The sequence below is a fragment of the Vombatus ursinus genome, unplaced genomic scaffold (assembly GCF_900497805.2).
Source record: "Vombatus ursinus unplaced genomic scaffold, bare-nosed wombat genome assembly UNPS02014786.1, whole genome shotgun sequence".
NCBI classification, from domain to species: domain Eukaryota; kingdom Metazoa; phylum Chordata; class Mammalia; order Diprotodontia; family Vombatidae; genus Vombatus; species Vombatus ursinus.
In genome coordinates this window covers 12,833,688-12,859,823 of record NW_020954564.1, presented here as the reverse complement: position 1 = coordinate 12,859,823, position 26,136 = coordinate 12,833,688, and the positions used below count along the sequence as shown (strand labels likewise).

The following is a 26,136-nucleotide window of genomic DNA, read 5'->3' as shown; positions in this document are numbered from 1 at the left end:
AAGAGAAGAGAAAGTGGAGGCACCTATTGTAGATGGCGTTTTTGAAGAGTTTAGCTACAAAGGGAAGAAGAGATATAGGACAATACCGTGGATGGCAGGTTCAAGCGAGAGTCTTGTCTGGGCTTGTTTCCTTATCTATAAAACAAGAGGCTTGGATCAAATCCCCTCAAACTTTCCTTCCAGTTTACTCAACTGTAAATGTGCTAAATGTAGTGATCCCAGGACACACACATATAGCGATGCCACACATTAGATTACAGTGCACAGGAGCCATCACAGAGAGATACTAGAGAGTGGAGGGTGCTCTGGGCAGGGTGGGGGTGGGGGGGACGACGACGACACTTTTTAGCCGAGGTCATCAGGCAGAGTTTCATGGACAAGGTGATACTTGTGCAGGACCTCAGAGAGTACAATCATGGAAGAAATAACCCTTTTCCCATTCTAGCTTGTTGTTAATTCCTGCATTTCAAGCCTTGTTATTCAACTGCCATTTCTATTACAGGCGTGTGCTATCATTCCCAGGCAGCAAACATTTTGAAAATCCCTGTGAAGCTTCTCAGCTCGGGAACATAATGTCATATTAGGATTTTTGTTGTGAAAGAAAATGTAACTGTGCATACGTTTATTAAAACAGTTTTTCTGCAAATATTTAACCGTCTGTAATTTTCAGGCGGATGCAACAGACATTAAAACAGCTGTTTGTCTTTGTTTCTCTTCACAGTGCTCCCATGCCCTACCTCATAGGAATACATTTAAGTCTAATGGAGGTAAGTTGGCTTGCTTTCTCCAGAAATTTTTTGCTCTGTGGTTTGGTTTCCTCCTGTTTCTGCATGGCATTAGAATAGACTGGGTATCTGTATTCACAACTTAACATATGGGAACTCGTACAAGCAACACCTCAAGCTCTGTCCCCCTCCCTTGCTGACAAAGCTGAGCATTCAGCTAAGATCCCTTCTCACTAGGTTATTGTTTTCAAGATCTTTCATTCAGATGGGAGCTGATGTTTTCTTGGGTGAGGCTCCAGGGGCAGGAGAGTAGAAAAGGTCTTAAGGGAAAGGAGGATTTTTTGAAAGGAATATTACAAGCCTGGGGCAAATAGTGGTCCACTTGCCTATACTAAAGAACCAGCTTGTATGTATTCCTGTTGTAGCCAAGTGCTTGACTTTGCAACTAAAAGCATATAGCCATTGACTTTGAGAGTTGGAAAGAACTTTAGAACTTAGGATGGTGAGAATGGGAGCTGTAAAGAACACTGACAGCAGCAGGGTAACTAAAAGCATTTCAAACTTGGGTTGAGAGGACTGGAGTTCTTGCCCAGTGTCAAATAAATGACCGAGTCAGGACTCAAACCCAATACCTGTCAATCTAGTGTGCTTTCTACCTCTTCATGTGGCCTCTCAGCTTCCACACTTGTATCATTGGGGCAGAGGCAGTGCATGCCTGTGGAGTTCTTTTTGCTGTATATAATCTCTGAGAGCAAAGTCCTGAGCTTGCCTTTTTTCACAGAGGAGATGAGCTCTCAAGGGAGGGGAGAATAGGAACTGCTTCTCCCAGTGGTAAAGCTTTTCTTGTCTTGAAGGAAATGTGGCCTCTTCTTTTCTGTTCAATTCACTGTAGGTCGACTGGGACCACCTGCTTCTTCACTATTTGTTGCACACAGTGCTATTGTGCTTACGAAACGAAAAGAGTTGGTTATCGGAAAACCTGTTGTTTGACATTGAGAATCTCAATCCAAATAGACCATTAAAAATCTGCTCCAATTTCCAAATTGACAGGCTGGCCATGTGGCTCCTGCATTCTGTTAACTCTGCCTTTCTGTCATCACCCAGCCCTGGGCACATAAAGTGTAGGGTTTTATGGATTGTCACAGATTATGTGTTCAGATTGTATTGTATTGAACTTTTTTTCTCTTTTCTGTCTTTTGTTTATAAGAGCTGAGGTGGAATCAAAGCTACAGTAGAAGAACACCGCTGAGAATTAGAATGAAAAAGAACATTAAAAATAAAAGAATTAAAGAGGCACCACCTATCATAAGATTTAGAGCCTGATGAGACCTTAGAGTTCATCTAATCCAACCCCTTTATTTTCTTTTCTTTTTTTTCCTTTTTTTTTTCCTTTTTAGGCAATTGGGGTTAAGTGACTTGCCCAGGGTCACACAGCTAGTAAGTGTCAAGTGTTTGGTCTGAGGCCGGATTTGAACTCAAGTCCTCTTGACTTCAGGGCCGGTTCTCTATCCACTGCACCATCTAGCTGTCCCCCAACCTCTTCATTTTCCAAACTCGAGCCCACCGATTGAAGTGACTTACCTATGGTTACACAGGCATTAAATAGCAGAAGTGCCAGTCAAACTGAGGTCCCTTGATTCTGAATCTAGTGTTCTTTCCACTACACATTGCTGAACCATGGAATCTTAGAGCTGAAAGTGTAACCCCCACCTGAGCAAGAATCCCCTCTTTAATTTCCCAGCATCTGGGCTTTGCTTAGAAGATATCCACTAATGGACAACTCATTGTAGCCAAAGGAGCCCATTCTGTTTGTGGGCTAATATAATTGTTCAATTATTAAGCTGAAATGTGCTTCCTTAAAACTTGCTATCATTGGGACCAAGAACAATTTTAATCTCTCTCCTGCTGGACAGCTCTTATGATAACCGAAGGCAAAAAACCTATCTCCTCCAAGTCTTTTAGACAGGCAGCATGGTGTAGTGGGAAAAGCTGAATCTGAACATCTATATTCCAACCCAAGCTTTGCCATTCATAAAATGTGTGTATTTGGATAAGTCATATGTCCTGTCTGTCTGGCTTAAGTTGACTCATTTGTAAAATGAGAGAGTTGGATTAGATGATCCTTGTGATCCCATTTACTTATGACATTCTGTGATTCTGTTTACAACCTTCAGCAATCTGGTTCCAGCCATCTCTTTAATTGTATCACCTACTATTCCCTTTAACACACTTGATGTTCCAGCTAAAAATCAACTCCTTGACGTCTTTTTTTTTCCTACCCACAAACTACCTGATATAATGCTTTTGTATATCTGGACTCTAACCCCACACTCCTCAATGCCCTTTTCCACATGTCACCTCCTGTGCATCCTCCAAAGCCCAGCTCAGATGCTGTGTTCTTTGGAGAACGTTCCCTAAAATCTCCAGTTGGAGTTGAACTCTCTGTCCCTGGAACCTTACACATTGTAGTTGTTATACATTTGTATCATGTTCTCTGTTGTATTAGCTAAGCTTCTTGAGGGCAAGGGACTATGCTTTTTTTTAATTTTTAATTTTGGTGCATCTGGCATCATCATTCATTGCACGTAATAGGTGTTTGGTAAATTGTTATTGAATGAATGAATGAAGGTCTTTGTTGCTATTCCTCAGAAAGCATAGGGAGAGAAGATACATTCCCTCTTACACTGTCATTCTCACTAGCAATTCAGCAAAGGATTTAAAAAGACTTATTTTTGACTGTCTTGTTAATTCTTCTCAAAAGCTATAGGCACCTTATTATGCCTTTGCATATGTGCCAGAATTTTTTAAACTTCAAATGAATGTGGCAGATGTTCGTAAAAGTTTAGAAAAAGCTAAACCATGAGGAGACTTTTTAACCATTTTTATGACTCTCAAAATTGTTGTTCAGGGTAAAATCTGAATTGTGATTTCTTATAACTTGAAAATGGATCATGGAGGAGGGGCTTTATTTATCACTAACCTGATAGATATTTTTAATATGAAATAATGTTACCCTAGGTAACAGCTAGGTGGTGTAGTGGATAGAGCAATGTACTTGGAATCAAGAAAATTTGAGTTCACATTCTGCGTCAGACACTTAATAGTTGTATGACCCTAAACAAATCACTTCACCTCTCTGTTTCAGTTTCCCCATCTATAAAATGAGGATAATAATAGCAACTACTCTCAGGGTTGTTATGAGGACCAAATGAGAAAAAATATGTAAAGTGCTTTCCAGACCTTAAATACTATAAAAATGTTAGGTATTTATTACTGTTATTACTACCTTAAAGAGTTAGTACTCCTTGTATGCCTCATTTTCAGCTCTGGGCTAAGTTACTAGAAGCAATTAGCCAGTCCTCTCTCTTTCCCATTGTCATAGAATGTCAGGCCTATAGAACATAGAATGTTAGAGCTAGACAGAATCTCAGAACAAAAGATACTGGAATATAGAATGTTCAAACTGGAAAGCACCTTGGAGATCATCTAGTACAAACCCTGTTCTACAATGTACCCTTCTAACAAATATCTTTCTCCCTTTCCCCTCCTCCCTTACTTGTGTTTATATAAGCATTCTCTCTCCCTCCCACTTCCCCCTAAGCCCTTCCCTCTTCCTTTACCCTCTCTTTCCCCCTCTTCCTTTACCCTCTCTTTCCCCCTCTTCCTCCCTCCTTTCCCTTTCTCATGCATATTCATACTTTCTTTAATTTTAAAATGTATTTTTGTCACATAATGTATAAGAACAGAGACTAATGCTGGATAATAGTAACTGTGTATAATGGGATTTCCTGGCACTTTTCTCTCTTGAATAAAAAGATATGTCATTATTGATTTCTATGAACAAAAATCCCAGACATGGCCATTGATGATTAAGGATCAGATCTCAAGACTATTGACTTTGTAGTCATCAGAAAGGTCTGTATTGTTGTCCTACCAGCCTGTAAACTCCTTGATGAAAAGTACTGTCTCTTACTCAAACTTTGTATTTCCCCCAGGGTCTAGTAAAGTGTTCCACATGTGTTAGGTACTCAAAATATGTTTGTTGAATTCAAATTTGAATTCCTTGAAAAAAAACATGGTCTTGACAATTATATTGTCTTTATATTGGCTCTGTCTCCAATAGATGACATTTCAACAAATGCACAAAAATCCTACAATGTCAAAAAATATGAAAATAATGTTACAAGAGCTAAATGGGTGCCTAAAAAGATTAAGCTTCTTATTAAGGAAATAATATGCTAGCATTCTTTATAAAAATCGGTGGTGTTCTGAAGTTATTTCTTAATGTTAACCTTTCTAGATAATCAATGGAAAGGGGAGTTGGGGAAGGGGAGGGGCACAGGAATCCCCTGAATTTTGAGTTGAGTCCTAGGGCCAGTCTTGTTTCTTCCACAAACACATTGCATGACTTTGAATCATTTCTGGGCCTCAATTTCTTCATCAGTAAAATGAGTGTGGCACAGAAGCCAAAAAAACCTAATTCAATCTGAGAGTGAATTAACAGAAGCAGTGAGCGGAGCAAGTAAGGGGATTGTCCTGCTGTGCTCTTCCCTGGGCACATCCTGTCTGGAGTGCTCTGTTCACTGATGAGTGCCTCATTTTAGAAAGAAGAAGCAGACCATGTTCAGAGGAAGGTGGCTGGGTGCCATCCTGAGATCATTTGAATGAACTAGCAATGTTTAGCCTTGGAGAAGAGAAGACTTAGAGGCTGGTTACATGTATTTGAAGAGCTATCATCTCAAAGATGGGTTTGCTTTGTTTTACTTATCCCCAGAAAGCAGAGCTAGGAACTGTGGGAGAATGTTGCAGGGGTAGATTAGATTTGATGTAAGGAAAAAACTTCCTAACCACAAGAGCAGTCGAAAAAGGAAGGAACTGCTTCAGGAGGTCATCAGATGAAGGTCTTCCAGTTGAGGCTGAATGACCAAAGAATTCCTATTCAAGTATGTATTGGACTAGGTAACCTTTGAAGTCTGTTCCAATTCTGATTGATTGAATTCTCTGACCTTTAAGGTCACTCTAACATTCTGTGCTTTGTGTTCTTATGTTCTATATTTTAGGTGTCTTCTAACTTTGATATTCTGTTTTAAAGTTGTTGTTTTTTTTTTTTGAGGTCCCTTCCAATTCCAAAATTCTGTGTTTCATGACAATATATTCCCTTGGGTTGCTTTTATTTCTAAGATATGTGCTAATACATGTAATTCCCTCAATCTGGCATTCCAAAATCGGAGTTCAAATGGCCTTTTTGATACTGAGGAGGTGGGAGTTTTTATTAAAGGTTTTATTCTTAAGTGTTGAAGTACTTTTCTATATTCTTTCTTTCTCCCTACCCTTTCTTTCTTACTCTTCTTACTTCTATTATGATTTTTCTATACTCCAACTAGAAAATTTTTTGCATTAACCTATTCTTAGCAGTAGTGGGTGTAGGAGGTACACGCAGGGACAAAACCCCAGGGCCCCTCAGTGCTCCCAAGAAGTATATGATTAATTCCACAGGGTTCTCAGAATAAATTGGTCTCTTTCACACCACTAATTATAAGATTGTATTTAAAGCTGAGAAGTCATGTAAACCTAGGTTTGGAGAATAGACCCCTAATTGTATTTAATGGGTATGAAATAAAATCCATAGAGTGTGATTGCAGTAGGTCTGTAACCTTATCAATGTGGGTGCTCTTTCCAATGGTACAGGTCCTAATCTGTCCATAATTCCTCTTGTTGTATAACACCTGTCTGTGTCTTCTCTTCATTCCCCCCATCGGTTCCACATGGGGGCCTTCTCCATCTATTCATGTTGTGGGGTAACCAGTGGAGCATATGGGATCCTCCTCTGTTATTCTTTGCCCTCCCTACATAACTGACTCACCTTCTTGGATGACTGCACATTTCTTTGATGATATTTTATACCATTTCTGTGCAGTTCTTTGATAATATGCTACAGCCTCTTAGCACCTACAATGTTTTCTCTTCATTTTCAATTGAGTGATTTGTAACTTGAATTCTTCAGAGACTGGTATACTGTGACTCACAGCATATACCCTCACATGAATATTGATGTTAAGAAGATGGATCTTTGTTTCAGGGAGAAACTTGGGATCATTAAAAGCACTAGAATAATAGAATCTCAAAGTTTAAAAAGACCTTAGCTAGTACAACTCCTGCTTAAGCAAGTATCTCTTCTATTATTTTTCTGCCAAGTAGCCACATAGAATCAGATTCAAGACCTTTAGTGATAGCAAACCCACTCCCTTCTCATGTAGCCTATATTGCATTTGTACTGTGAGGACATTTTTCCTAGTATAAAGCTGGAATCTTGCCATCTATAATTTATAGCCGTTGCTCCTAGTTATATACTCTGATGCCAAACAATATATCTAATCCCTCCTTCCTATAACAGTCCTTCAGATATTTGGAGACAAGCAATTGTGGATCTTCTCTTCTCTAGGTTTGTTATTGTTCAGTTGTTTCAGTCCCATCCTACTCTTCATGACCCCATTTGAGGTTTTCTTGTAAAGATACTGGAATGGTTAGCCAGCTCATTTTATAGATGAGGAAACTGAGGCAAACAGGGTTAAGTGACTTACCCAGGGTCACACAGTTAGTAAGTGTGTCTGAGGCCAGATTTAAACTCAGGAAGATGATTCATCCTGATTCCAGGCCCTGCACTCTGTCCACTGTGCCACCTTACTGCCCTGGATTAAATATCCCTAATTCCTTCAGTGATCCTCATGTAGAGTGCAGTTCTGTCTTTTCACAATCCTGGTTGCCGTTCTCTGCACTTGCTCTGGATTTGTCATCAGAGGACCTAGGTTTCAATGATCGTTCTCCCACTTACTACTTGTGTGACCTTAAACAAGTCATCTCTTTGGGCCTTGTCTTCATCACAAAAATGAGGACTTGACTAAATGAGCTTTGAATTCCCTTTCAGTTATAAATCTAAGATGGCTATGATCTTACGTACCTTTGATCTGATATATTTTGTCTCTGCCTGTGACAGAGTGTTTGGTTTGTCTCATTCAGCACAAATTTGTTAATCACCTACTATGTGCAGAGAGTTCTATGCCAAATGTCAGTGAAGTACAGTTTAAGATATATATGCTGCCCTATTAAAGCTTACAGTGTAGCAGGAGGTTAAATCATATACTCAGATAACTATAATATACAATATGCCATAATAAATGTATTAGAGAACTGCAAAACAAAGTTCTGTGTGAGGTCTGAGGCGTAAGGTCATTACCAAGTGGAGACATCAATGATGGCTTCCTGGAAGAATTGGCAAGCCCTGGCAGAAAAATCACAATGATCCGTTATTAACAAAGAAAACAACATTTTTCAGTCACTCAAAAAAGGTAGCTTTTCTGTCAAATGAACCAGCACTGGTACAACTAGATGCCCTTTTCTCTTTTTTAATGTCAGGAATCTTTAGTTCTTTGTGTTGGGTTATATTTTTTTTTATTTATTTTTTAAATAGTTTGAGAGCAAGTGAACAAAAGCCTTCCATTTAAATTTTTTCTCCTGTTTTTCTTCTTAGCAGGACTTCACAGCTAGATATTGGTAAATTGCAGCTCCTGATAGCAAATGCTTGGATTAATTCAAAACACAAAATAATTGCATTCGGGTAGAAATTACACTTTGCATATAGGTTCTTAGAATAGCTGGGAAATTAAGGGCAGTGTGGACATACTTACCAGCTCTTAGTTAACGACCCAATAATGCTCTATCGATGTTGGGTCGTTTACACAGAAGGCATCACGAAGTGATAGAAAGAACCCTGAAACTAGACCCTGAAGATACTGGGTATATACCATTAGAAAAGACCCCCGTCACCTATGAAATGAGGATAATACTGTACTACCCATATGTCAAATACTGTGCTAGGTACTGGGGATATATGACAAAATATAATTGTTATAAGGGAAGGTTGTTTTTTTTTTTTTTAATTTAAAATTTTTTTTCATGTAACAAAAATCTACCTTCTTTCCATCCCACTTTTTGCCCTCACCTTAACCCTCCCCCACCATTGAAAAAGAAAGAAAAAATCCTTTTGGTATATATTTATAGTCAAGCATAACAAATTTCTGTGTTGGGCATGTTAGAAAAAAAAAAGTGTCTTGCTCTGCACTCTGAGCCTATCACCTTTCTGTCAGGAGGTGTGCAGCATGCTTCATCATGAATCCTCTGGAATCATAATTAATCATTGCATTGATCACAGTTCTTAAAGTCTTTCAAAGTTGTTGTCTTTACAATATTGCTTTTATTATAAAAATTGCTTTGCTGGTTCTGCTCACTTCATTCTGCATCAGTTCATACAAATCTTAAGCAAAATCCTTTGTAATTGCGTTCATTTAAATGGTCCAGCATAATAGATCTTTAACATAATAAATTAATTAAATTATATAAATTTGAACTATTATTTACATGAAAACCTCAGTACTGTAAACATAGGCTTTTTGGTTTGGTTTGGAGTCATAGGCCCTGAGTCACATCTTGATACAGTTTTGGGGCCACATCATTTCCTCTCTGAGCTAGTTTCCTCATTTATAAAATGGGGTTAAGAAAACTACATCATAGGGTAGTTGTGACCACTCCTGGATAGCTCTTCCCCTCAGTTTTCACAATTTTGCTCTCTCCTGCTTCTTTTCCTTCCATCTTGTGCTTCCCCTCTCATTTTTCTTTGCTGGACCATCAGCCATCTCTCATCCTCATAACTCTGGGTGTCCCTCTAAGTTCTGCCCTGTGCCCCCTTCTCTCTATACTTCCTCTTGATGATTTTATTAGCTCCTATTATCTCAATTATCATATCTATGCAGATGACTTCCAAATCTATGTATCTAATGCCATTTACTCTTGTGAGCTCTTTTCCTGTACCAACTCTCTGTTAGACATCTCCACCTGAATTCCTGAAGGCAGCTGAAATTCAACTTGCACAAAACAAACACATTATTTTCCTCCCCAGCCCCCACTTTTCCTCTACTCCAACTTCTCTTATTCTATTACATGTGCTACCATCCCCTCAGTCGCCCAAGGTTCACAACCTCAGAATCCTCTTTGACTCTTTACTCTTCCTCCCCCCAATACTCATATTGAGTCATTTGCCAAGTCCTGTAAGTTCTATGCTTATGTCTTCAGCATCTGTTCCCTTCTCTCTGCTCACATGGTCACCATACCAATTCAGGGCTTCACTGCCTTTCACTAGACTTTCGCACTCATTTCCTAATTGTTTTCTCTGCTTCTATTCTCTCCCCTCCAATCCATCCTTCACATAGCTGCCAAAATGATTTACTTTTAAGCATCAATCTGATCATGTCATTTCCTGACTCTCCACCCCTCACTCCTCCCTTTCAGCTGAGAATCTTGCCTAATATTTCACTGAAAAAAAAAAGGAGGCTATTTGCCTAGAGCTCCTTTTTCTTGCCTTCTCATCTCACATCATTCAGATGCCTTCTACCATTTTCTTCTTTATTCTTCTTTCATGAGAAATTGTAGCCCTTTTCCTTACCAAGGGGAACCCCTCTACGTGCATAAGTGATCCCATTCCATCTCATCTTGTTCAGCATATTACCCTATCATCTCCACTCTCACTTATACTCAATGTCTCTCTGTCTACTGTCTGCTTCCCTATGGCCTACAAACATGCCTAAGTCTCCCGCATCTTCAGGAAACCCTCACTTGATCCATCCATCCTTGCTAGTTATCATTCTATATCTTTTTTCCTTTTTTGACTGTACTCCTTAAAAAGGCAGTCTACAACCAATGTGCCACTCTCTTACTTCTCACTGTCTTTTTAACTCTCTACAGTCTGACTTCCAACCTTATCATTGAACTGAAAGTACTCTCTGCAAAGTTATCAATGATGTCTTAATTACCAAATCTAATGGCCTTTTCTCAATCCTCATCTTTGACCTGTCTGTAGCTTCTATCACCTTCTTCTCATTAATACTCTCTTACCTAGGTTTTCACAATACTTTGCTGCTTCCCTGATTCTCCTCCTACCTATCTGATTGCTCCTTCTTGTGTCCTTTGCTAGATCTTTGTCCTGGTAACACCCACTAATCATAGGTAACCTCCAAGGTTCTATCCTGGTCCCTTTTCTGTCTATATACTATTTCAATTGATCTCATTGGTTTCCATGATTCAATTATCATGTCTACGTAGATGATTCTCATATATATTTGTTTAACCCTAACCTCTCTCCTCACCTCCATTTTCACATCTCCAACTCCCTGCTTTACATCTCAGACTGGATGTCTCATAGACATTTTAAACTCAATATGTCTAAAAGTTAGTTCGTTATCTTTCCCCAAAAAACCTTTTCCTTTTCCTAACTTCCCTTTTACCGTCAAGGGTACCACCATCCTCCCAGGCATCCAGGTCCTCATAACCTAGGAGTCAACCTCAACACCTCACTCTCTCACCCCACATATCTAATAAGTAGCCAAGCCTTATTGATTCTATCTTTGTAATATCTTTCATACTTTCCCTTCTCTTCTCTGACATTGTCACTACCTTGAATCAGGCCCTCATTAAATTATGACTGGACTGTTGCAATAGCCTATTTGGTCTCCCTCCCTCCAGCCTCTCCCCACTCTAGGCTATCATCCATTCAGCTAGTTAAATTGATAATGTTCAATGTTACCATGTTAATGTTGCCACCTTACTCAACAAACTCCAATGGTTCCTTATTGCTTCCAGGATCAAATTTAAAATTTTAAATTATCTTTGGCTTTTAAAGACTTCCATAACCTGGACCCTTCCTATTTTCTATTCTTCTACACCTTACAGCCTCCCCTACCATGTAATCTGTTTTCCATTGACACTGGCTTCCTTGCTATTCCTTGTATACAACACTCCATATCTCCTGGCTGTGAATTTTCACTAGCTTTCCCTTTGTGCCTGGAACTATCTACCTCCCTATCTTTGCCTGCAAACCTATCTGGTTTCCTTCAGTTCTCTGCCAAAGTCCCACTTCTGCAAGAAGCCCTTTCCAGTCCTCCTTAAGCTTAGGGATATTCTTCTGAGATTATCTCCTACTCAGCCTGTATGTCCTCTTTGTACAGAACTGTTTGCATATTGTCTCCTCTAGCGTGTGACCCTGGGCAAGTCACTTAACCCTGATTGCCACACCAAAAAGCAAAAAAAAAAAAAGTTTCACTGGCCTTTCTTGCCTCAAAAGTGAAATACAAACTCCTTGGCTTGGCATTTAAAGCTCATCACAGCCTGGCTCTAGCCTAACTTTTCTAGCTAATTTTATATTAGTCTACCACATACACCCCACATGCCAACCAAACTGGCCTACTAGGTATTAGACACATTTGGAATTCTGTCTCACCTCCCTGTTCATTTGGACAGCAATGCACATCTTTTCTTCCATTTCTTAGAATCCTTTATTTCCTTCAAGGTCCATCTCCAGCACTACCTCCTTAGGTGAGCTTTTCTTGATCTACCTTCTAGTTGTTCCTACTGTCTCTCCTCAAATTTTATTTATTTATCTGTTTAAATGGTACAACCCCCTACTCACAAAAAAGAATATAAATTTCTTGAGAGCAGAGACTTTTTCATTTTACTTTTATATCCTCAGTGCCTAGCATAGCACCTTATATCTAGGCTTCAGAATCCATTGAAGGTTTGACTATTGTACTTTACAGATAAGGAAACTGAGGCCCAGAAAGGTTAATTTACTTTCCCAAAGTCATAGGTAGTAAGTGCCAGAGGTGAAATATGAATGCAGGTCTGCTGACTTAATAACTCCTCCTCTTCCCATTGTACCATATCAGTGCTTAATAAATGCTTGTTGAATTGAATTGAGTTAGAAAACATAAAGTAGTTTTTATACATCACTACTTATGTAAGTAATTGATAGTGTTACAATAAGTTATATGATACTAGTAATATAAGAAGTAATGCAATTATTATTACTACAGTCAATCCTCCCTTTTCATGGGGGTAACATTTCTAGAAAACAGCATGAAAATAAAAAATGCAAATGTTGATACATTGAACCTATAGGAACTAGGGTGTTAGGTTCCCTTGACCTCCAAAAACTGTAATGTTTCATGGTCAACAGCAGCTGCAGACATTTCAGCATGAAGTTTATCTAACACCTTTATTTTCTCACTAAGCCAAGTCATTGACTTTGCACATTTGGCCTAAGTGCCCAAAGGACTTACAACAACTCCTTGGGGGCATAATTGCAACACAAAAACTAGTTTTAAAGGCAAACAATGAAAATGTGCCACAAATGCATGGGGAATGCTGAACAATAGTAAGGTGAATAAGACCAGTGAAGCACCTGGTAGAATAACAACCACTCCACAAACTTGCGTGCCTCACACTTATCATTTTTTTCCTTCATTGCTCATATGCATGAAAATGTGTAGTTGCTAATGCAAAAGTCAAAATGAGATTACTAATAAAATCACACAAATGCTCTAATTCATGAATAAAAGTTAAACATGTAAATGGTAAAAGGATTGACTGGTCCATGCATCAGTAATTAATAAGAATTGAAACAACAGAAGGAAGGCACTAGAATTAAGAGAGGTTGAGAAAGGTGGGGTTTTATTCAGGACTTGAAAGAAACCTGGAGACAGAGATGAGGGAGGAGAACATTCCAGACCTAGGGGACAGCCAGAGAAAATACCCCAGCCAAAAGATGGAGTATCTTGTTTGTGGAACAGTCAGGAGCCTAGTGTCACTGGACCAAAGAATCAATGAGTACATGGTGAGGTGGAAGGTGTAGGAAGACTGGAGATGTAGGAGGAGGCAGAATTATGAAGGGCTTTGAATAACTTTGAGAACTTTGTATTTGGTCCTGGGAGCAATGGGGAACCACTAGAGTTTATTGAATAGGGGAGTGATGTGGTTGAACTTGCACTTTAGGATAATCACTTTGGTGACCAAATACATGGATTGAAGTGGGGAAAGACTTGAGGCAGGCAGACCTACTAACAGGTTATTACAGTAGTCCAAGCATGAGGTGATGAGGGCCTGCACTAGAGTGATTGTAGGGTCAGAGGAGAGAAGGGGGCATATTTGAAAGATATTACAAAGGTGAAATGGACAGACCTTGGCAACAGCTTGGATATGGGGAAGAGGGTGGGTGGATGATGAGAGATAGTGAGGAGTCCAGGATGGCTCCTAGGTTGCCAGCCTAAGGGACTAGGAGGATGGTGGTGTTCTCTGCAATAAAAGTTCTCATAAAAGAGAGTTCTCATAAAAGTAAAAGAGCAGGATGAGATTTGGGGGGGAGAGATGAGTTCCTATTTGGACATATTGAGTTTAAGCTGTCTACTGGACATGTGTTCAAAATGTCTGAAAGGCAGTTGGAGATGCAGCATTGGAGATCAGTAGAGAATTTGAGGCAAGATAAGTGGTAGCTGTGTCAAGTAGAGAAGGTGCCATATTTGAAAGATGTTGCAAAAATGAAATCAACAGATCTTGGCAACAGATTGAGTGAGAGATAGTGGGGAATTGAGGTTGATACTTAGGTTGGGAACCTGAGACTGGGAGGATGATGTCACCCTCTATAGTAATAGGGAAGTTAGGTGGGGGAAGGATTAGGGAACAGATAATGAGTTTAGTTTTGGACATGTTGAGTTTAAGATGTCTATGAGACTTGCGGTTTGAGATGTCAAGTAGAGAATTGGAAAGGCAAGATTAGAACTCATCAAAGAGGTTAGAGAAAGATAGGTACAATTAAGAATTGTCAGCATAGAAATGGTATTTTAAATTGCATGGGAGCTTCTAAGATCACCAAATGAGCTTGTATAGCAAGAGAAGAGAAGGGTGGCCAAGACATAACCCTGTGGGACACCCACATTTAGAAGGTGTGATCTGGATGAGGACCCATCAAAGAAGCATGAGAAGGAGCAGTGAGTGGTCTGACAGATAGGCAACAAACCAGGTGAGAGTGGTATTGCAGAGCCCTAGAAAGAAGGGAATATCAAGGAGCAGAGGGTGATCAACAATGTCAGAGGCTGCAGAGTAGGTGAGAAGAATAAGGATTAAGAAAAGGCCATTGCATATGGCAACTGAGAGATCACTGGTAACTTTGGAGAGAGCTATTTCAATGGAATGATAAAGTTAGGAGTTGGATTGTAAGGGGTTAGGAAGAGAGTAAGATAAGAGAAAGCAGAGGCACTTACTGTAGACAGCTTTTTGAAGGAATTTAGCCACAAAGAGCAGAAGAGATGTAAGATAATAGTTAATGGGGATGAAAGGATCACAAGGGTTTTTTAAAGATGAGGGAGATATGAGCATGTTTGTTTGTAGGCAAATAGGAAAAGAGTCAAGAAGAGAGAGATTGAAAATAAGTGCTAAAGTGGAGGTGACAGAGGAAGAAATCTGTTGTAGGAGACAGAGTGGTATGGGATTACTTGTGCTGGTTGGAGGGTTAGCTTTGATAAGAAGTTCTCCTTTTCATGTGAAACAGGGTGAAGGAGATAGTAGCAGAAGATATATGAGTGGTATGAGATGAGGAACAAGAGACAAGGAGTTCATGACAAATAATAGCCTCAGTTTTCTTCTGTAAGATATAAGGCACATATCTCAGCTGAGAGGGTGGGGGTGGGGGAATCATGGGAGGTCTGGAGGGATGAAAAGGTTTGGAAGAGCCTGTGGAGAGTGGGATAGTGAGTTAATAACGGATGTATAGTAGGATTGCCTAGCAGCAATGAAGGCCCAGTTGAAGTTGTGTAACATGAATTTGTAACAGACAGTATCAAAAAGGTTGTTTAATTTTCCCCACCTTTGTTCAGCTGCATGTGTAGGAGTGAATGTAGCAGATGGTGAGAGTGATCCAAGGCTAAATCTGGCAAAGCACAAATCAGTGATATGATAAGGGGACTAGTGATCCAAGAGAAGAAGGATAATGTAGAGTTGAACTTGGTGAACTGGTTCACCAAGGAGGTCAAATTGGGGGAAATAGGAGAGAATGGCTGGTGCATAAAATTGTTACCATAATATTCAAGAGAGTCAGTGTTGTGTAGTAGATAGGGAGAGAGTCTCAGAAGTAGGAGGACCTGTGTTCAAGTCCCACCTCGAACATATATGGATTATGTGACCCTGGGCAAGTCCTTTAACCTCTCAGTGACCCCAGCACTTCTCTATTACTGTGAGTTGCAAAATGGATACTCATCTGCGTGTTTCCTTGCCAGCAATTCTCTATGGATGGATTAACATGATAATGATTATTGTTGTTATTATAACAAAAGAAAGTAGACATTGCTTCACCTAGCAACAGGAAAGGATGATAACAGGTACACTCCATTGGATTTGTTTAATTTTACAGGAAGTGTGATAGTTTTGGTGGAGCCTATAAAACATGTAGGATACAAGAGATTAGTCAAAAGAACTTCTGCAAGTCACAGCCTCATGAATACAAACCAACAAGTTGTAAACAAAGAAAAAAGGAACAAATGCCTGAGGCATGTTGATTTGTTAGTGAAGATGGAAAGGTTTATGATGGAAATTCAAGTCCAGGTCCTAATCACCAAAAATGATAGAAGGATTATCTTTAAGGAGCCTTGATTTAGTGATCAACACAGATTATGGGAGACTTGGGGTGAGATGTAGCAGACATTGTGCAACACATCATTTCAGACAGCCAAAGTTTAGCATCTACCAAGTTAACAAGATGTGCATGGCCAGGTAGCTAGCATTATGTATCAGAAGTTCACAGTCTTTAATGGACTCAAACAACAAATGCTCATTCCACAAATATGTACCTCAACAATCCTAGAGTACTGAGCCAAGAAACTTCTTTCTGAGAGAACTGTTACTTACAATCACCCAGATGTCATGTTACCCATAAAAACTTAATGAAACCATTTTTAATAAATGCTGTGCCAAATTCTCATATTTTCTAAGCTACCTGGATGAAAAGCTTTCAAAATAAAGAGGTCCACCTGAGGAACTCAGAAGCATGTGAAAATCCCTGGTTTCCTATTGGGTACCTGAATAGTACTGAGGAAGCTTTCAGTGAACCTACAGAAAATGTGTTTACATCATTATACTTTTATTCAGTTTTTAAAAAGCAGTTATTTTACCCATCTATTCAATAGTCTGTAGAATATTAACTGTAAAGGGAAAATAATATGATACTGTCTTATCCTTTGACTCTTTCTATTCAAAATGAGGAGAAATAGTGCCGCCACATGTCAGGGTTATTTTGTCAACATTAAAGCACCACATAGAAATGTGAGTCAGTAATAGTAATAATAACAAAGATAATACGCATCTCTTAAGCACTCTACCATACATTGTGCTAAGTTCTGAAGATATAAGATAGTTCCGGCTCTTGAGACGCATATATTCTAATAGGAGAGTCAACTTAGTAAACAACTAGGTGTATCCTAGAAATATACAGACTCAATGGAAGGTCATATGGGGAGAGGAAAAGGCTTCTTCCTGGTGGGATTTGAGCTGAGTCTTGAAGGAAGGTAGGGAAACTTAAGAAGCAGAGGTAAGGAAGCAGAGTATTCCAGCATGGGGGACAGCCAGGAAAAAGGGCACAGAGATGGGAGAGATGGAGTCATGTTTCAGGAATTGAAAACAAGCCAATGTAGTAACTGGATCAAAAAGTATAGGGAGAAGAGTAAAATGGAAGAAGACTAGAAAGGGCAAGGTTATAAAAAGATTTAAATGCCAGAGGAGTTCATATTTGATCCTAGAAGTAACTCATTGACCAGGGAGTTGACATGACCAGACCTACACTTTAGAAAAATTACCTTGGCAGCTAAATGGAAGATAGACTCGAGGCGGGAAACACTTGAGATGACACCATTTAGAAGGCTATTGTAATAGTCCAGGCAAGAGATGATACGAACCTGAGCTAGGGTTGCAATCATGTAATGTGAGTCAGTGAGGCAGTAGACAACAGCTGTTGGAAAGGGGGAAATGAGATTTAGCCGTGGCTTGTGTATGTGGGGTAAAAGTGAGGAGTCAATGATAACACAGGAGTCGGGAGTCTCAGTCACTGGGAACATGGCAGATGTTCATGTGATAATAATATTGGTTAATATGAAACAAAACAAATGGTTGAAAGATGCAATTAGTGATTTATTCAATGAGAAGCAACTTTTTTTCCCGCCTGATTTAAGTAAATTTTTCAGTGATTCAGTTTCATTTTCAAGCTAATTTGTTGTGACCAAAAAATTGTCTCATGAGATAAGATAATCTTCTGTTATAGATTAGGAAGAAAAACAACCCCGGTATTTTACAAGAGAAAATCCCAGTTGAAAATATGGCATTATCTGTGGGATTGTTGTTTTTCCATTTTCCTATCATCACCTACTCAGTTCCTGCATATGAGTCCATTTAGCCATATTAAAATCAACTTCAAAGAAAATTATACTTTTATAAACTTCTAGATAATGGAAGCTCAGGCTTCTGTTTATTTGAGTAATGGAACACACTTATCAGATTCAGATTAAGATAAGTGTGTAGTAGTACTGGTAAATTTTCCAATGATACCGTCTTTGTCCTGATTGTGACACTTACTAGCTGTGACCATGAGCACATTATTTAGACTCTTGTAGCCTTGATTTCTTCACACAGAAAATGGAGATAAGAATATATACCTTTACTACCTACCTCTGGCTCATTTATTATGATGAATGTACTATAAAGTGCAATAGAAATATTCATTCAACAACCATTTATTAAGCTCCTACTATGTGTTTATCTACTTAGACTGAAATATTTGTCACTATATAAATGTTTTTCTTCTAAGATGATTCCATTTATGAACTATATTCTATACTTGCAATTATTTTCTATTGTTTTTCTCATCCCCGAGGTAAACTTTTAATCAACTCAATTCATCACATACCCATAATATGCTTGGCATTATGTCTGGTACTTGGTATACGAAGAGAAGTGACATTCTCTGCCCTAAAAAAGACCTATAATCGTATGAAGGTGGGAGATGGACAGGGCACATACAGTCAGTCAGTAAACATTTCTTAAGCTCCTGCTGTGTGCCAGGCACTGTATTAAGAACTGGGGATACAAAAAGAGGCAAAAGACATCCCCCTGTCCTCAAGGAGCTCATAGTCTAACAGGGGAGACAAAAGCAAGCAAATGTGAACAAGTGATGTGCAAGATAAATAGTTGAAATAATTAACAGAGGAAAGGCACTGGAATTAAGAGGGGTTAGGAAAAGCTTCCTGCAGAAGGTGGGGTTTTAGTTGGGACTTAAAGGAAGCCAGGAGGTGATGAGGAGGAGAAACATTCCAGATGTGGGGGTCAGGCAGTGAAAAGGCCCAGCGTTGAGAGACGGAGAGTCTTGTTTGTGGTACAGCCTGGAAGCCAGTGTTACTGGATAAAAGAGTATACATGGTAGGGAATAAAATGTAAAAGGACTGGAGAGAGAAGAGAGACTTGGTTTTGAAGAATTTTGAATGCCAAAGAGAGGATTTTGTATTTGATCCTGGAGGTGATAAAGGGCCATTGAAGTTTATCGAGTAGGGGGAGATGGCATAGTCAGGTCTGTGCTTTTGGAAAATCACTTTGGTGGCTAAATGGATGGATTGGTGTGGAGAGAGACTTGAGGCAGGCCCCAGCAGGCTGTTACAGTGGTCAGGCATAAGGTGATGAAGGCCTACACCAGAGTGGTGACAGTGTCAGAGGAGAGAAGGGGGCATATTTGAGAGATGTTTCAAAGATGAAATGAACAGGTCTAGAAAGCTTATTAGATATAGGGGGTGAAAGATAGTGAGGAGTTGAAGAGGAAACCTAACATGAGTGCCTGAGGGAAGACTGTGTTGCCTTGTGCAATAATAGGGAAATTTGGAGGGAGAAGGGTTTAGGGAGAAAGATGAGTTCAGTTTTGGGAATGTTAAATTCAAGATGTCTGCTGAACATCCAGTTAAAGATGTCTGAAAGGCAATTGGAGATGAGAGGTTGGAGTCAGCAGAGAATTGTGGGCAGGATAGATAGATTTGGAAATCATCAGTATAGAGATGGGAATTAAATATATGGGAGCCGATGAGATCACTAAGTGAAATGATAAAGAGAAAGAGAAAAGAGGAGGGCTCAGGACAGAACCCTGTGGAAGGAACACTTACACTTAGAGGGTGTGATCTGGATAAAGTTCCAGCAAAAGAAACTGAGAAAGTGGTGTGATAGTGGGAGAAGAAGCAGGAGAGAGTGGTATCCCAAAAACCTAGAGAGAAAAGAGCATCAAGGAAAAGAGGGTGATCAGCAGGGGCAAAAGCTATGGAGTGGTCGAGCAGAATGAGGATTGAGAAAATGCCATTGGATTTGGCAATTAAGATATCATTGCTAACTTTGGAGAGAGTAGTTTTGGTGGAATTATGTATAGAAATAAGAAATACATAGAGTAGGAAGTGTAATGTGATGGGAACAAAGTATTCCAGAAAGAGTATTCTAGGGGGGCAGCTAGGTGGTGCAGTGGATAGAACTCCGGCCTTGGAGTCAGGAGAACCTGAGTTCAAATCCAGCTTCAGACAATTGACATTTACTAGCAGTGTGACCCTGGGAAAGTCACTTAACCCCAATTACCTCACAAAAACAAACAAAAAAATGAGTATTCTAGGAATATTTGAGGAAGAAAAGATCACTTGAGGGTTCACTTTTTAAATATGTCTGGTGAGAGGCAGTATGATCTAATGAAAAGAACATTAAATTTGGAAAAAGAGCTGGATCTGAACTTCAATTGTATTACCTTGGGTTAGTCTCTTTTCTGTGAACCTCAGTTTCTTTCTCTGTAAAATGAGGGAGGCACTGTGCTAGACGCTTTCTATCCACTCAAAATCCTTTGATTTTTTTATCTACTGGTGTTGCTATTTTATGTTGGCAAGGTCTTTTCATTTAGTCCTGGTAAGTGATTCACAGAAGAGCCATTTTTGGACCTGTGAGACTCTCTATGACATGATGATGATTGAAAAGGAGAGGCCTCTGCCTAGTGAATTAGCGCTCAAAACTTTTGGAGTGTATGGTTTTAGTTAACACCAGTTTATGTCTGACTGCTGGACATTTGCAATTGATATCTGAAGTCACCACAGTAGGCCTGTCTGTCAAGTGAACGAATTGATTCTTTAAGTAACACTAGTAAATGATTCCCAATTTTATAGAACTGTACAGTTTTAAAAGTGCTTTCCTCACATTGACTTTGTGAAGTAGATGGTATGAGTATTGTTATGCTCATTTTTTCGATGAGGGAATGATGTGCCTTGACAATTGGTTAACACAATTGGACCCAAAATGCAGACTCAGGTCTTCTGCCTCCTAGTCCAATTCCCTTGCAAATACACAGAACTTCTGAGAGCTGAATTCAGATTTCTAAACAAGTTCATATCTTACATTTTGTGAAAATATGGGATTGAAGGACTCTTGAGATTCTATAAGTAAGTTATTTAAATTGTCTGTAGATACCTTGTTAAAAGGAGCTTTGTAATCTTTTTCTACAAACTCTTCAGATTGTTTGATATGTAAATATTTCACCTAGTAAGGTTTTATACTAGTAAGTTAATTTCATCTATAGATTGTGTTTTATTCTAAATTTCTGCCATCTACAGTTAACAAGTGTTTGTTAAGTGCCTACTATGTGCCAGCCATTGCACTAAATGCAGACACAATTGTGGTTGAACTAGCATCCAATCCCCAATTCCTTAGTAACAGTAGTGCCTGTTATCATGATGTTTTGCAGTTTACACAGCACTTTCTGAACAACAACCCTGGGATAATGAAGATATTAATGCAGATATTATTAGTCTTACTTTACAAAGAGCTATCATTTCAAAGCAGATGACTCCTAGGTCTGTGTTGGCAGGTTTTTGCCTCTCCTGAGTCTCACGTCACATCACCAACTCACTATTGATCATTCTAAACTAGCTGCTTTGTGGGCCTTTTAAATGTACCATGTTCAAAATGAACTCATTTTCTCCCTAATCCTCCTATTTTAACTTATTCATTTCTGTTGAAGGCAACAATATCCTTCTAGTAACCCAGCTTGTTACCTTGCAGTTCTCAGTGACTCTCCCCTCTCCTCCCTTCCCCTGTTGCCCATATTCAATTTCAATTCAATTCAATAAACATTCATCAAGAGCCAGTAGGCTCTATGTGCCAGGCGCTGTGCAAAGCACTGGGGATACAAAAATAGGCAAAAGAAAGTCCCTGCCCTCAAGGAGCTTACAATCTAATGGCGGAGACAACATTCAAACAAACATATATAAAGCAAGCATTGATGATCCCACGTGCCAGGAATGCATTCCCTCCTCACTTTCTGTCTCATAGAATCCCCAACTTTCTTCAAGACCCAGCTCATGTGCTGCTTTCTCCACGAGGCCTATCCTTACCCACCTCACCCCCTGGCTATTAGGGTTTTCCTCCTGATTAGATATTGTTTTCTATTTATTTTGTATAAATCTTGTATTTAATTATCTGTGTAAAAAAAATTGTGTTTTTCCTTAATAGAATCCATACTTTTTGAGGATAGGGACTAATTTTGTCTTTGTTTCCCCAATGCCTACTTAACATAGTACCCAACACATAGTGGGCACTTGATAAATCTTTGTTAAATGAATGAATGAAAAGAGACTTTCCTAAGGTTACTTGGTTCATAAATAGAACCTTGACTCAAACCCAAGTCACACTACCCCTCTATTAAATTGCCTCTAATAAATGCATTATTGACATGGCCAATATGAAAATGTTTTACATGATTTCATATGTATAATTGATGTCATATTGCTTGCCTTCTCAATGGGTGGGGAAAGGGCTTAAAGGAGGGAGAGAATTTGGAACTCAAAAAATTTTTTAAAAGAATATCAAAAGAATGCCCAGCAAGAATAGCCAGGCCTCCTCCCAAAAAAACACATAGCTTGATGGTTGATTGATTGATTACTTCCTTATAATCATATGATTCCCAGCTTATTTCAAAATATGTTTAAGGGTTGAAATTTTGGATTAAGTGGAATTTAATCTGGGATTCAAGTCAACAAAAATGTATTAAATGTGTAGATGAGTGGGCCCTAACTTGTCCTAAAGGAACATATTCTGGTAGGTAGATAAGAAAAATACATCGATAACTCTAGTACATAAGATATGATAAATACTTTAGATTGGTGTAGAAGAAAGTGTTATTATTGAATGGGGGATCCAGGAAACCTTAATGGAGGATGTGGCACTTGAAGTTAGCTTAAAAGGTTGGGTACCCAAGTGGAGAGAGGACATTTATAGCTCCGGCAACAAAATTAGCAAAATGAAGCCTGGAAAGCTGAAGCTCTATTCAAGGTATGGCTGAGAACAGATAGTAGACCACTTCAACTAAAGCGTCAGATGTGTGGCAGAATGAGATAATGCTGGAAAAATAAAGTGGAGCCAAATTATAGAGTACCTTGAATATCAAGCAAAAGGTACTATGTAGGCAGCTAGGTGGTAAAAGTCCCGTGATTGCTGAATCTACAGTCAAGGAAGAAACAGGAGTTCAAATCTGGCCTCAAACACCTACAGACTGTATGACCCCAGACAAGTCATTCAACCTGTGTCTGCCTCAGTTTCCTCAGCTATAAAATGAAGACAATTCATCTACTTCACAGTATTGTTGTGATTATCAACTGAGACAATATTTGCAAAGTGCTTAGAACCATGCCCTGGCACATAGTAAGTGTTTAGCAAATGCTTGTTCCCTCTCCTGGCTCTCTAGTAGACACATCCCAATTCTACTGCTTTTTACTTGTGTGACCTTGGGCAATCCACTTTTGTAAGTTGGAGAATTGATCTAGATAATTTATGGTAGTATGTAATAGAAGACACTGAACACTATTGAGCCAAGGAGTAGCCTGACAATATCTTTGTATAAAGATTGGTCTGATGATGTTATGAAGGTTGGATTAGTGGGAGAAGACAGTATAAGTGGGAAGTTCAGAAAGATGTTATTTCCTTAGCTCATTAGAGATTTAATTACCAAGCCTAAATGTTTATGGCTAACATGTACCCGTGAAGCCTGTCATGTTATTTTAGTGTAAATCAATTAAACATTTATTAAATGCCAATTCTATATAATAGAAATGCAGCATAGCATAGGAGTAGGTGGAGAGATGGCTTGGAATCAGGAAGACCTGGGCTCTAGTGTCACCTCTGACACGCTTGTTGGCTCACCCTAGCACTTCACCTCTCCGTGTAGAAAGCTACTCATTAAGACTTTAAGTTGCAGAAGAGTGGCTGATCTACATTGGTAACAGGAGTTTCCTCACCAGGAGTGCCCTATATCAATGAAATCACAGGTCTGGACAAAAATATTATCTACAAGCAATCATATTTGATGCTAAGGATACAAGATAAAAATGACATAGTCCTTGCCCTCAACTGGCTTAGTAGTGGAATAGGATGTGTACTCATAGCATAATTCGAGGTAGACTAGCAAAGGAACCCTCCCCAAAACTGCCCATGGAAATCTGAGCAGAGAGAAGTCACCTGAAGCTGCAGTGAACATGGAAGGCCTATGGAGGAGATTGATATCTGGGAACAATTTCAACAGGTGGAAACAAAACAATGTATTCTCGGCATGGAAATTGTCCCCAGTATAAAGACAAAGAGAATTTAATATGATCACTTCTAGGTTCACTTGCCCATCTTTGCAATGGTTTTAGAAGCCTTAGACAGCATCAGGCATCCCCCAGCATTGTTGTGTTCTTCAGCTGATAGACTTCGCTTCATGAACCAGAATAACAAACAGAATGCCCAGAGACTATATAGTGGAACTGGACAGATTTATGGACTATCTTAGCTAAATATAAATCCTGCAAGCCCCCATGAAGCCCTCAGCACCCAAAGGATCAAGAATTTACAACTTTCCTAAGTCTTCACCAGATTCTGTTATGCAGATATCTTGTACTGACCGAATGGGTTAATTGACAGATCTTGATAAGTACATATGGGCATCATCTATCCCTATCTTTATTTTTTTTTTAAGTAAAAAAAGATAAGCCTGACTTTGGAAGCCATCCCAATTTTTATAAAGAAGGGAATTGGGACATTTTGGCATATGGGATTTTTTAAATGAAATTTCATGGAACTGAAAACAGTCAATTTTAGGTTTCCAAAAATTGTTTTGATTTTCCTTGGTATAAATTTGCTGCACATGGTCTTAGAAAAGTACTAAGAAAGGCTACTGGGACTTTTTTTTGGAGGGGGAGGATATTTGGAATTTTTTCAAAGTATTGCCATGATATTATCATTATCATCATCAAAAATCATTATCATTATTCATTTAAAATAGCATAGCATCGTCTGTATGTTTGTCTTTATTTCCAATTATTCACAATGGTATTGATAGACAAAATCTCCCTCTATTACTTATTAGCTGTGTGAAAGGGGAAGTCACTTTACTGCACCAGGTCTCAGTTTCCCTACTTGAAAGACAAGAGCACCAGACTAGATGAACCTTGATATTGTTAATCTGCTTTAAAACATAAATTCCTAGATGGCAGAGACCATATGCAATATTCAGTGTTTTCCTCTTTACATATGAATAGGATGGGAGTAGCATGATATGGTGGAAAAAATTTTGAACTTATCGTCAGAAAGCTCCAAGTCAGGAGACTTCAGGTCCCCTCCCCTCCCAGCTTCACCATATATTGCCTCTATGAGAGAAGTCATTGAAGAAGTCACTTAATCTTTCTAAACGCCAGACTCTACGTCTGTGAAATTTTATTTGTGCTCCCTATCTCACAAGGTCACTGTGAAGAGTGTGCTTTGTCAATTGTAAAATGCTGTGGGAACGTGAACCTTTTCTTAATAACAAAAATGTTCACCACAAATTGTGATGATAAGGGTAGTAGTAGTGGTAGCAGCAGCAGCAACAGCAGCAGTAGTAGTAGTAGTAGCAGCAGCAGCAGCAGCAGCAGCAGTAGTAGTAGTAGTAGTAGTACTAGTAGTACTGGTAGTACTAATATCACAGCAATTGTTCACATATTTTATTGTGAACTGGAAAATTTCTCAGGCTTGTCATTTAAGCTGTTTGAGTCTTATTTTCCTCACTTTTAAAATAGGAATACCTGAATGTTCTACCAGAAAAGTACTTTGTAAACTGTCAAGTGCCATGGAAATGCAAGTTATTAGTATTATTATTAAAAATAATTTAAAGGTGATGGTTTACTGTGAATTAGAAACTGTTATAGACCCTGGACAATTTATTTCAGAAGTCTGGACCTCAGTTTAACCTTCTATAAAATGGAGATATTACCTACACTGCTTGCCTCACAAGAATGTTTTGAGGAAAGAGCTTTGTAAATTTCTATTGTTTTTAAAAATTATAAAGCTATTTTATTCTAAAATGGAGGTGGCAAGCAAGAAGAAGGGTTTCATTTTTAGGGAACATTTCCAGCTGTGGCCTTCTTAAGTATTAGAAGGTAACTTGCCTTTGCTTTAAATTTAATTTCTCTTTGAT

General features: G+C 39.0%; 1 protein-coding gene across 4 annotated transcripts in view; it reads left to right on the top strand.

Moving 5' to 3' along the window:
- LOC114047020 (DENN domain-containing protein 1A-like) overlaps positions 1-26,136 on the top strand; it is a 702,955-nt gene that overhangs the window by 423,303 nt on the left and 253,516 nt on the right. For all 4 annotated transcript variants that reach the window (XM_027867670.1, XM_027867668.1, XM_027867669.1 and 1 more), the window contains one exon: positions 722-767. In XM_027867670.1, the coding sequence (XP_027723471.1) occupies positions 722-767 (46 nt within the window). The remainder of the gene's footprint in view (positions 1-721; positions 768-26,136) is intronic.